Consider the following 13,680-nt stretch of genomic DNA (forward strand, 5'->3'; position numbering starts at 1 on the left):
AATTAGAGAGTAGCCTCCACTCGCTGCAACTAGAGAAAAGCATGTGGAGCAATGAAAAGCCAGTATAGCCAAAAATAAATAAATTAAAAATTATTTTTAAAATATTGGAATACAAGTAAAAGTAGTATTATTACAGAAACAACTTTGAATAGCTTCACATTTATTAAAGAAAAAAATCACTTGCCAAATTCAGTATGTATTTTCATTATTATTAGGAAAATTACTTTGTGAAAAGTTACAGAGACTGAAAATGTCAATCTGAACATGGTTATATAAATTATGATGGTCATTTTCAACATATTATGTGGCCTTTAAAAATGAGATATACTATATTTTTTGACAAGGACATTCACAATATATTGTGAAGCAAAAGAAAAGCAATCTGCAATAATCACAGTAAGACTCCATTTGTATAAAAACAATATACAAGTACAAATATGCGTAAATATAAGAGTGAGCATGCTTGTGCTTGCACACATATACAACTGGGATGTGAATGCACTGGGATGACCCAGAGGGATGGTATGGGGAGGGAGGAGGGAGGAGGGCTCAGGATGGGGAACACATGTATACCTGTGGCGGATTCATTTCGATATTTGGCAAAACCAATACAATATTGTAAAGTTTAAAAATAAAATTAAAAAAAAAATCTGGCAGAACGATAATCCAGAAGAGTGGTACAGAGATTGGAGGTAAACTTTATTTTACAGATATTTAGATACTTGTGATGTTTCTCCCTCCCCAATTAGCTTGTATTACCTATGTTTAATTTAAAAAAAAAAAAAGAGAGGGAGAGTTTAAAAAGCCAAGCAGGACAAAAAAGAAAAGAACAAACTACTAGGAACTTGCACAACTCAACAGCAAAAATACAATCCAATTAAAAGATGGTCAGAGAATCTGAACAGTCATTCTTCCAAAGACATACAGCCAGCCAGCCAACATAAAAAGATGTAAAACATCACTAATCATCAGGGAAAGGCAAATCAAAACCACAATGAAGCATCACTTCACATCTGTTAAAATGGCTATAATCAAAAGGACAAAGAATAACAAATGTAAGACAAAAATAATAAAGGAGGGACAGCAAAGGGAACCCTTGTGCACTGTTGGTGGGAATGTAAATTGATACAACCACTATGGAGAACAGTGTGGAGGGGCCTCATAAAAATAAAAATAGAACTACTACAGATCCAGCAATCCCACTTCTGATTATGCATTCGAAGAAAACAAACACTAATTTGCAAAGATATGTGTACCTCCATGTTCATTAGAGCATTATTTACAATAACTGAGACATGGAAACAACTCAAGAGTCCACTGTGATACACACAGAGAGAGACTATTATTCAGCTACAAAAAAGAATGAAATCCTGCTATCTGCAACAACATGGATGATCCCTGAGGGTATCATTCTGAAATACATCAGACAGAGAAAGACAAATACTGTATGATCTCAATTATATGTGGAATCTAAAAAATAAAACAAAAATGAATTTACAGATACACAGAATAGATTGGTGGTTGCCAGAGGTGATGGGAAGGAATTGGTAAAATGAGTAAAGGTACAAATTTCAATTATAAAATCAGTAAGTCACAGGGATGTAATGTACAGCATGGTGAATATAGTTACTGATACTGTATCACACATCTGAAAGCTGCTAAGAGAGTAGATCTTGCAAGTTCTTACCACAAATAAAAAAACTTGTACTAGCAGTGTACGGTGATGGACATTAATGACTACTGTAGTGATCATTTTGCAAATGACTTATACAAATAACAAATCCTTGCATTGTATGTCTAATATAATATTATCAGTTTATCAATTTTATCTCAATTAACATTAACATATATTGTTAGATGCTCTAATTAATAAAAACAAAAAACAACAAATTACTTGGGACATCCTTTCACTGATGGCCCAACTCAGACACCAAAATTAGGAATGGATTATAGCAGAAAATACAGCTATTAAAAATGAAAATAGACAATGCAGAAGCACATAAAACATTTATGACACAATGTTAAGAAAGTCAGAACACAAAATTATATTTATACAATGAATAGAAAGCAGTAAAAATAGCTATGCAGGAAGCCAAGGGTTATGCAATAATAGTTGTCTTGGATATTTTGATCACCCTCCTATCCTGCCACCACAAAAAAATGAGTTTTTCATTATTTTATTCAATATCACAACAGCTTTTAAAATAGTCATCCAACAACTGAATAATTCAACTAACAAAACCCCCCAAAAACAAGAGATTTCAACTAAAGAATATCCTTAAACGGAACCAATCAGCACATAAGGAACTCAATCATCTGGCTTCTTGACTGAAGAAAGCATTTCCAGAGTTAAGACAGACTCAGTATCATGACCCCGGTAACAGATGGACTGTTTGATTCACTCATCAGGTAAAAGAAAGTAAAACATGAAATGTTATTATCGTGACAATTCCATGTGAAATTGGAGGAAGGGCAATCAGACAGAGGGACCTAAACACCTGACTCATGACCCAGGTGACTCCAATGCTCATCTCCCCATGGGAGCTTCTTTGACTGCAGTTCACTGTGACTGTCTGGAATATTACTATTTCCCCTTGTGGATATTTTATTTCATTGTATTGCCAGAATAAAGACCATCTGGCAAGCCATCCTTTCAAAATTATCTTCCTATCCGATGGATGGAGGAGCCTGATGGGCTACAGTCCATGGGGTCGCTAAGAGTCGGATACGACTGAGCGACTTCACTTTCACTTTTCACTTTCAGGCACTGGAGAAGGAAATGGCAACCCACTCCAGTGTTCTTGCCTGGAGAATCCCAGGGACGGGGGAGCCTGGTGGGCTGCCGTCTATGGGGTCACACAGAGTCGGACACGACTGAAGTGACTTAGCAGCAGCAGTAGCAGAGCAGCTACAAAAGGATGACTGGAAGATGCCAGGCCAAATAGCAGGGAGGAAAGCCAGGCAATATCACTAATTTTACATCTACAATATTTAACATTCATAGAAGAGGAACATTACCTTGTGTTCAGCCTCCGAGGGGGTCCTTTCAATTGCCTGGAAAAACAAGGGTCACAAAAATATTACAACACATAAGAACACGTTTGAACCAATCTGCTCATCTGGCAAACCATCATCTATTATTTCTACTTGATTGACTTTCAAGACTTTTATTTCAACCACCTTTACTTATATATCCATGACTGACTGCCAGCCACTTCTTCCTCAATGTTCAAAGATCTCACTCACCTTAATCCAGGCTTCTGAAATGATTTTCTCGTATCTAATAGCTGACTTTATTACATCGAAGAGAAGAGTAACACAGTCTTGACTGCTATTTTCTTGATTTCCTGAAAAACTACAAGTGGCAGAGGGAAAGGAAATCCTTCTTACCAGAGAAGGACCTGTAAGATCTAGATTCCTGCTTACTAGGCATGTGCCTTAAAACTATTCACAACTTCATGTGTAAAATAGCTAATAAAAATTTATTGCAGTCTATCAGGGATTGATGTGAATAGCAAAGGGAATACACACACACACACACGCACTCACTCACTCATGTACATATACATACTTATACATATAAATATTATTTGAAAAATAATAGTAATACATTATTATGATATTACTACATAATTTGTAGTTGTAAATATTAAGACCTTCTGTCCTGGCTCCACAATAAATGTCAGAAAACTTTCCTTGCTCATGTGAGAAAAAGGGTGGTAACTGTCCATGAGTTTATACCTTGTTTGTCCTTTATTTCTCAACCTGCTTAGAGAAACCTGGAACTGTGAGGGCAAAATACAGTGCTGCAGATCCAACTTCTCTCGAAGCTCAGAAATTACCTACAGCAAATAAACGTGTTAGCTGTGTGTTCTCATCATTTCCAGCAGCTAGGCACAATCTATTTTTCCAACAGAAGAATCGTAACATTCTCCTCAAAGACTGAGGAAGAATTATTAAATGAATTATTAAACAATGCAGTTTGAAAGAGACAGTGGATGAAAATAACTAATGCAACTACAGTACGTCATGTTCCTTAAAATTCCAGAATTCCTTGAGGCATTACACTGAAATAGCAAATATAACCTATAGCAGCTAATATAGAACAATAAGTCTGACTAGTAGATCCATTCTCTCCCCTGAATACTATCTGGACTAATTAGCATTATCAATTAGTTTCAGGACAGAGAAGAGGAATCAGAACCTTTTAAACAATTTATCTTGATATATTTTCCTCTAGGTTAGGCTTCTTACACTGCTGAGTTTCACAAGAGCACCACAACTATTCTCTGTACTGTCCAGGATCTAATACCCTAGTGTTTGTTGGGAAACAGCAGAGTACCTCAAGTGCATCTGTGGGGGTTATGGAATGAAGAATGAATTTGATGATCACAGGTAGGTCGTCCAAACTGACAGATGACAGCTTACCCATCACTAACTGGCGGACCTAAACACAAAAAACACAAAATCTTACATATTTCCATGTTAATATCACAATCTAGTAACGACTCATTAGGTAAAATTAGAAAAATTATTTCTCTCAGCTTCTCACTTGCACTTTCAGAAGAAAAACACATTTTACTTTTTTCCAAATTACCAGCTCTCAATTGTTAATGCTACGGCTTCTTCAAAAACAGAGAAGCGATAAATATCAAAGTTATTATCTTACATTTTGGAGCCTGAATTTTCCACTGGCTACAGAAAGCCATAAAAATTTGTTATTCCTATGGGAACAGTTTGTAAATATGCAGACAACACAGAAAATTTCCACTAAAATTTACGGCTTAAAAACAAACAGTTCATCTATCACAGTATAGCACATAAAATTCACACACACACACAAAAAAAGAATAGGTGTCATTCAGCACTGTTTCAAAATGAACTTTTCATTATATACAATTGGTCCAGGGCAATGAATGACTGACATCAGTTCTGGGAGGTGAGAAGACTAGTTCTGTTTCTGGAGAGCAGAGTCCTCCGTACCTTACTCAGGAGCTTTGACTCAAGTTGGAGGCTAGAAAGGACATCCAGGATCGGGACGGTGAGCAGAGTATTCTCTGTTAGAAGGTCGCTGTGAACAGTGGAAAAGAAATTATGCAACTTTTAACAGAATTGAACAAGTAATGACTTGGGAAAATCATCCAAGGATGGGAAGAGAGGATACACTTAGCTCCCATTAAATTCTATTTGTAGTATGTTTCATTAAAATTCTCTTGAGTAAAAAAAAAATATATGCACATTTTGAAAAATTCAAACAACAAGAAACCCTATCTCATCACACCCTCTACTCAGAGGAAACCACTGTTGAGATTTGGTCCATATCCTTCCTCAGAAAAGGAAAAAGAAAAGCCACAATTTCAATGAAGTGGGATAAATATGATACCTATATGTGCAGGGTGCTACAGTAGCATAGAGTAGAGAAGGACAGCAATGGATTCTAAGAGAAAGTTATACAAAAGGACAGGCAGGCAAAGGGAGGGGTATAGGGCTATACACAGAAGGAGCAGTCTGCCCAAAAGGACAAAGGCAAGAAATCTCTAGACCTTTTCGGAGATAGCTTTACAGATAACTACAAAAAAGGAGGTATTACAAATTGAAGTTTTTAATTACTTCTAGGATAAATACACAGTTGCATTACCCCTTCTTTGTTACTGCTCTGTCAATTAGAATTTTTCACATAAATGTCAGAAAGCAATGGATCTGACACAACAATGTGCATTAGAATTAATCGTTTAGGGACCAAAGAACGTTGATGTTTAATAGGTTCCACAAACCATCTGGATGTGCAGTCATGATTGAGGACACCTGTGGGTACAGGAAATGCTGACAAAACAAAAAAATGCTAATAAAGGAAAGTTTACATCTCCACAGATCAAATTTATATACCTAATCCTAAGCCAGACTTCATATTCACAAGAGATACATACACCTACTTAAATATATATTATTAGAAAAACAAGCCACATTCAATATCCCAGTAAGACAAGTATCATTCTCTTTTATACAGAAACACAGTATTATTACTCTTTTTATACTGCAGCAATAGGCTCCCAGAGTGAAGGCTTGCTCAAGCTGGCAACAAGGTGCTTACCCACCTGAGCTCTTTCCCCACATCAGCATGCTGGGAATCCCCTAGGATCTCAGGTAGGCTGATGACAAAGTCATGTTGTAGGCACAGCGGAGCAACACTGATCAGCTGCATGATCTTGGTGGTAAGATCCTGCAGTGGAGGACACTATTATAAGAATTGTAACACAGTATCCACAATAGAGAAAGACTTCCTACTCTCAAAATATAGAGCTGGAATTATTTTGTGTACAATATGACAACTACACATACATCCAAGCTCAAAATCTAAAATCAGAAGTAAATCACCTAGAGATTTTTCATAAATGAGATGGTATCTATATTAATAAAAAAAAGTAGGCTGGATGGCATATTATCTAATATCTTTATTTCACTTAATATTTACATCTCTATTTCCTTTTTTAAAAGGTAGGAATCTGTTGCTCAAGGATACACAATTAATAAGTGCCAGAACCAAAATTCCAGCCCAGATGAGACTCCAAAACTCATGTTCTTCCAAATAAAGATTTAGCCTTTGAATGTGACAAAACTTAGTAGAATGATTTTAAGAACTCTAAAGAATAAGCAAAAGGCTCAAAACAGATTCATCTTTACCAAGGTACTTAATAACAAAACTCCCAAAGAAATTTTCCTCAATATATAATTAAATCAACACATCTGCACTGAAGTAGGATGGTTTCAGATCTCACTTTTTTTGAGAAATAAAACATAATAATCTCCGTATTTTGAGAAATTCGTGAATTCCTTCCAAATAATTAATTCAATAAATCACATCCAGTCACCACAGTTATGGGCTTCCCTAGTGCCTAAGCTGGTAAAGAACCTGCCTGCAATGCAGGAGACCTGGGTTTGATCCCTGGGTTGGGAAGATCCCTTGGAGAAAGTAAAGGCTACCCACTCCAGTATTCTGGCCTGGAGAATTCCATGGACTATCCATGGGGTTGCAAAGCGTTGGACAAGACTCTTCACTTCCATCACAGTGAGATATATTTCTGTTTTTTTGAAGACATTTAAAGGATGAAATAACCATGACTTTCAAACTACGAAAGCTAAAAAAGCTAATGGATAGAATATGAATTTCCTGTCTAGAAAGGCAAAAAACCCTGCAAATTCCAAAGGTTTGGTGTTAAGTGCAGAAAACACTCTCTAAAGACAAGAGACCAAAAAAGTACCCAAGCCTACCTTACTATCCACAACTCGGTCCAGCCACTTTAGCTGACTGATGATGAGTCGAGGCATGCTGATTCCATCACTGTTCACTCTGAAATGTTAGAGTGGATGAAAAATCAGGAACGTAGCCTGTCTGACCTACACAGCAGCAAACATTAATACTGCATATAACATCTCAGCCATTCAATTAACATTGGCTTAAAGTTCAACATTCAGAAAACGAAGATCATGGCATCTGGTCATATCACTTCATGGGAAATAGATGGGGAAACAGTGCCAGACTTTATTTTTTGGGGCTCCAAAATCACTGCAGATGGTGACTGCAGCCATGAAATTAAAAGACGCTTACTCCTTGGAAGGAAAGTTATGACCAAACTAGATAGCATATTCAAAAGCAGAGACATTACTTTGCCAACAAAGGTCCGTCTAGTGAAGGCTATGGTTTTTCCTGTGGTCATGTATGGATGTGAGAGTTGAACTGTGAAGAAAGCTGAGCGCCAAAGAATTGATGCTTTTGAACTGTGGTGTTGGGGAAGACTCTTGAGAGTCCCTTGGACTGCAAGGAGATCCAACCAGTCCATTCTGAAGGAGATCAGCCCTGGGATATCTTTGGAAGGAATGATGCTAAAGCTGAAACTCCAGCACTGTAACCACCTCATGCGAAGAGTTGACTCATTGGAAAAGACTCTGATGCTGGGAGGGATTGGGGGCAGGAGGAGAAGGGGATGACAGAGGATGAGATGGCTGGATGGCATCACCAACTCGATGAACTTGAGTTTGAGTGAACTCTGGGAGTTGGTGATGGACAGGCGTGCTGTGATTCATGGGATCGCAAAGAGTCGGACACGACTGAGCGACTGAACTGAAATGAAACATTAACCACAGGTTGCACGCTGTGCTAGACACACAGATGACACAAAAAAAACATAGGACATATGCATATATATTGAGAAAGATGTCTGGAAGAAGATGCACTGAACTGTTAATGACTATATCTGGGGAGGGTTGAGAGGGGAAGAAAGGTCCGGAGAGTATCTGTTAAAATACATAAACAATTTTTAAAATAAAGATTATTAATAAATTGGGTAAGAGAAATTATTTTTAAAAGGTAAAAACTAATTACCTAGATGTGGTAAGTACTGAAACAGCAGAATATTTTTTACTGGTATAGTAAAAAATGGTTTCTACTAGGTCAGATGAGATTATGTCTGTGAAAGTATTAAAAACCATCTATATATGGATGAAAAAAAGTTGACTTAGTACTATTTCCCCTAAGATGACAGTCTTTGCCTTCTTCCCAGCCTCCTATGTCTAAGTTTTGGATTACCTCCAGCTCCTCTTCTTGACAACACTTTCAATCTTTGTTTATAATAGTCAAGTTTAACTACTAAAAAAGACTAGCCAGGACACAAATCATCTAGTGCAATCCATTTAGGCAAAGCATGAATTTTTAAAGATAAACCTTCAAGTTTACTATTATTACATATAAGACACTGAAAAGGCACATTTTAAAAAGGAGAAAATTAAAATGACCCAAATCCTCTCATCCAGAGATGTCCATCACTGACATACATATGTCTATGTAAATGTATATGTATGAATTTTTGTTAACAAAATATTGAGTGAACTGTAAATATGACTTGCAACCTGAATTTTTTTAATTAAATGGTATTATATAATCCTTTTTACAATTTTTAATATCCACATGATATCCCTATACTAATTTACTTAACCAATCCCTTATACTTAAAAATCTGTTTACAATTTTTATTTTAAACAGCAATAATATTCATTACTGTTTTCATTCAGAGCTATTACCTTAGGATAAATTAGGATGTACAGCGGAACATAAAGCAAAATCTAAGATTATGATACACACAACCTCCTGATCTTCAGAGTGATTACAATGCTTTATATATGTTTACCAGTGATGTATGAACTGGCTTGTTAATTACACTCAACAACGGAGATTCTTTGAGAGTAAAAAATATTATTTGAAATTGTTGCCTTTGATTATTAATGAACTTGAGCATTAAAAAAACATTTAATGCTCTTATATTTCTTCTCTGTGAATTATCTATTCATGATCTTTATCTACTTTTCTATTAGGCTGCTCTTTTTTCCTAACTTATTTTTTTTAATAAAACAAACAAACTGTGTTTGTTTTTCTTTTTTGGCCATGTCACATGGCTTGCAGGATATTAGTCCCCATACAGGGATCAAACCTGGGTCCCTGATAGTGAAAGCCTGGAATCTTAACCATTAAAGTACATTTCTAAAAAATGGCAGCACACGTACAGTATAGAACTGAAAAGGTAAAGAACAGTATTCAAACAATATCTGACTCCAGCCAACTGGCTCCCCTCCTTGGAAACAATCACTACCACCAGTTTATCGTGCATTCTTCTAGGAATAATAAGACATGCTACTAAAATTTCAAAAAAGTCACCATAGTTAAACTTGAGTAGTTACTTAAAAATCTGGAGTCATGATAAATATGATCTTCAGAGGTACCAATGATGTTTCAGAGCAATCTTTTCAGAGAAACATAAGTACACCAGGATGTATAATTTCACTTACTTTTCAAAAAGAAATTCTGGCAACTTTTCAAATAAGACTTTGATAATGGCAGGCTAAAAAAGAAGACATAGGGAGTTAGGAGATGGTCTCGAAATGTACAAAAGAAATGTACAACTAGCGGTAATTCTCTCCATCAAGATTCTTGGAGGCAAAAACCTGCTATAACTGAAATGCTCATTTTTAAGAATGTCCACATGAATGCTGCCTATATTTTGAACAGAACCTGTTGGAATACAAAAATCTGTCAATAACCCACCCTCTGAAAAATTGCAAAATAACTATCAAGGCAACACTAAAATAATCAGATAATCAATAGTATGATTAATTATGAGAACTGTTAACCCATGACATGCAAATTTTAACAGATTATCAAATAGTTTGCAAGAAAGATTTCTCTTCAGGGGAACAAGAGAGTTCTTATAGATTTAAGTAAACTAAGTGATATTCAAGATTTCCAATGAAAAGGAAAAGAGAATGCTAAGATTAACAGTGGGAGACAGTGTCTACTAAATAGAGAGACAAAGAGAAGGAAAATGGCAAAATCTAGTTAATAAGCAAATACAAAGCTAAATGGGAGATGATGCAGCTGTGAATATAGCAGAGACATACGTGGTATAGAGACCACATAGCATGAAGCTTTACAAAACAGGAAGCAGAGGCTGACCGGACAAACGAGACTTCAGGATATAACAGGCTAATCAGCTCAGTCCAAACCACAGATATTGCTCTCCAGATTCATCTCAGCAACAGGGCTGTGGGAAACTGCTACAAACTCAAATGCTTCTATTACCCCTGCTCTACCCTGTGCTCCAGCCATTTATACTTGGGCATACACCACAAATCACATCCATGAGATGTTCACACAAAAAGTGGCACAGGCTCACCTGTAATATGTCAATCCCCAGAAGCAATTTAATGAGGCTCTTACAGTAAGATGTGCCTGTGCTGTTAAAAAAAAAGAGAGAAATTTGTTTTCTGTTTTGTGTTACTGTTTTTATTATCCTTTGTCCATAAAATTGGTTAAATATGTAATTTTTTAGGAGAAACTATCCTGTTAGAGAAGAAATACAGCACATGAGAAGACAGCTCTTAAGTCACAGAGAGGTAAAGAGTTGAAATTTTCACCAACAGAGGTGAGATACATTTTAAAAAACATTCTGGATTCTTAGTATCCTGAACTTAATAATTTAAAGGTTAGGCTAAAACTCTGAGAAAAAGAGAGCTATGAATCAAAAGCAAAATTCCAAAAAAACCTGCATTCTATCCAACCTCCCCACACCCCCCAATCCAACTGGTGTAAAATTTCAGCAAGACTCGACAACTCATCTCCACACCTGGTTTCCTCATGCTGCACACGTTCACAAGACAAAAGGCAGTTCCTGAAACTGTCCTGGTCCTCAATGTAAGACTCCAGGCCACTGACGAACTCTTCTATTATCTTGGTAACATTCAAAGAAAACAAGAGTAAAAATTTTAGTTTAACAGTTGCTGTGGGTTAATAAAATCATTCTAGCACATTCAACTTTATGCCAGTGACTTTAAATTCCCAACTGAAGAGTACTGCTGGCAAAAAAAAAAAAAACAGTACTAGGGAGAAAATACATACTGTGGGATAAGAAGGATGTTTCCTCAGAGTCTGAAAGAGTTTCTTTTGGAAAACGATTTGATCCACAGCTATAAGAAAAGAAGACGAGTTGGTCCCCAGTGTCTTGAACACTCCTGACTATTGTCTCCCTTTCCTAAGACCTAGGTTCCTGTCTGATGAAACCAATAAAGGTATTCCCAACCTAATAAACTCACAGCAGAACAGAATTAGCATTAGTAAAGGATAGCTACTAAGTATTTTAAAAAGATGCCATACCCTTAACTGAATGGGATAATCTATGCTCCCAACGTAGGGCCTTATGTGGCTTTATTTATAAATTTTCCTCTGAAATTAATTCTGACCCGGATAAATACTCTCTGGGTATTTATTTTTTCACAAAAAAACAAAGTAATACTATATATAGCATTCTTAAAAAAAAAAAAAGAATTAGACATACTTAACTTAACATGCATTAACTAAAATGTAATTTCAGTTTCATCCTTGTCTCCAGACAGATGGTGCTCCCATTTCTAATCTTCACTGCCTCTCTAGAAAATCCATTATTCAGTTCTGAGCCCTTTTACTATACCCAAAGAAAAGATTTTCATTAAAACATTACCTAGTTGGTTCTGACTCTCTCCTGTTTTAAGAGTAATTCCTGATGCCTTAAGAAACTTGACAAAGATATTGTCATTTTCTTCAACTTCATTGTGAACATGAGATTTCTTTGTCTTTTTGGAAAGTGGTTGCTTCCTGGCTTCTGAAAATTGAAAAAAATTTCAAGAATGCGACAAAGAGTAGAGCAAAGCTTAAAATGTAAACCCTAGAACAATAACCCTAGGATAGTTGATGGGTTCCTGAGAGACTATACTGGAACTGATGCTGCAGTGAAATTTTATCTCTAACAAGGGTCAGCAATAATGGCTTGCAGACAAACAAAACAATTAACAAACAGAATTATTTTCACCTATTGAGTTTTCTTTTGAAGAATTCAAAATATGCCACCTCTAACAAGAATAACCATAGAAATGTTTTCCACCCAAATTCTAAAGCAGCCAGGGTCTCTCATGTACTCTACAAACCACTGCATTAGAATCACTGAGAAGCTTATTGGAAGCATATTCTTAGGTCACATCCCAGACGTACAAAATCAAAATTTCAAGGCTAGAGCCTGGGAATCTAAATTTTTAATAATTCATATTCTGCAGGTAATAATCCTTACTCGCACCGAAGCTTGAGAACCAATGATCAGGATGCAGAGGTGGAAGAATGTGATAGATTCGCCTACGTCTTATCTTTGAGTACAAAGTCCAGACTGATTTTATCCCAAGGCTTTCAATCCATGAGAAGTAATTTAAAAAAATAAGCAAACATAAACAAAAAGGTACCTGAGGTTCAGTATGATTATCTACTCTTCTCCCTTAATGAAGCAATGTTAGAATTGCCTTAATAGAGTAGATGAGTATAATAAAAAAAAGACTATCAACCACTTCTCATAGGAATACTTAGGGCCTCTGTCAGTTGCATTCTCATTATAGACAGAGTCTGTCCTCTTTCTTTGCCTCTGGCATGTTTGCTTTGATATGATGCTATTCCTTTCTATATCATCATCACAGCATTTATCGAGATCATAAATTTTTTTAAGGGAGGAAAGATGACCATAAGATTTTTAAAGGGTTAGGGGCTTCCCTGGTGGCTCAGATGGTAAAGAAGCTGCCTGCAACACAGGAGACCCAGGTTTAATCCCTGGGTCAGGAAGATCCCCTGGAGAACAGAATGGCTACACACTCCAGTATTCTTGCCTGGAGAACTCCATAGACCAGAGGAGCCTGGTGGGCTACAGTCCATGAGGGTCCCGATGAATCGGACACAACTGAGCGACTAACACAACAACTGTTTGGGGCTTCCCTGGTGGCTCAGTTGGTACAGAATCCACCTGCAATGCGGGAGACCTGGGTTCAATCCCTGACTTGGGAAGACCCCCTGGAGGGCATGACAACTCATTCCAGTATTCTTGCCTGGAGAATCCCCAAGGACAGAGGAGCCTGGTGGGTTGCAGTCCATGGGGCTGCAAACAGTTGGACACGACTGACGACTAAGCACGGACTATGTAGTTATCTTTGTGTCCCAGCACCTGAAGGACGTACGATAGATAAGTTCTTGCGTCTGTAGATTCCACTTATGTGGAGACTGAAGCTCACAGACTATAGGCATGTCCAAAGTCATACATGCAATTAGAGGTAGAAATTCCAAATCTC

General features: G+C 36.8%; 1 protein-coding gene across 3 annotated transcripts in view; it reads right to left on the reverse strand.

The window, feature by feature from the left end:
• Window positions 1-13,680, reverse strand: part of FANCD2 (FA complementation group D2) — a 50,650-nt gene that overhangs the window by 35,137 nt on the left and 1,833 nt on the right. For all 3 annotated transcript variants that reach the window (XM_044933589.2, XM_025272561.3, XM_025272560.3), the window contains exons 3-14: window positions 12,042-12,182; window positions 11,444-11,511; window positions 11,172-11,275; window positions 10,722-10,782; window positions 9,838-9,890; window positions 7,270-7,348; window positions 6,096-6,220; window positions 4,984-5,071; window positions 4,343-4,447; window positions 3,742-3,842; window positions 3,247-3,355; window positions 3,019-3,054 (exon numbers count right to left, since the gene is read on the reverse strand). In XM_044933589.2, the coding sequence (XP_044789524.2) occupies window positions 3,019-3,054; window positions 3,247-3,355; window positions 3,742-3,842; window positions 4,343-4,447; window positions 4,984-5,071; window positions 6,096-6,220; window positions 7,270-7,348; window positions 9,838-9,890; window positions 10,722-10,782; window positions 11,172-11,275; window positions 11,444-11,511; window positions 12,042-12,182 (1,070 nt within the window). The remainder of the gene's footprint in view (window positions 1-3,018; window positions 3,055-3,246; window positions 3,356-3,741; window positions 3,843-4,342; window positions 4,448-4,983; window positions 5,072-6,095; window positions 6,221-7,269; window positions 7,349-9,837; window positions 9,891-10,721; window positions 10,783-11,171; window positions 11,276-11,443; window positions 11,512-12,041; window positions 12,183-13,680) is intronic.

Source organism: Bubalus bubalis, chromosome 21 (assembly GCF_019923935.1).
Source record: "Bubalus bubalis isolate 160015118507 breed Murrah chromosome 21, NDDB_SH_1, whole genome shotgun sequence".
In the NCBI taxonomy this organism is placed as follows: domain Eukaryota; kingdom Metazoa; phylum Chordata; class Mammalia; order Artiodactyla; family Bovidae; genus Bubalus; species Bubalus bubalis.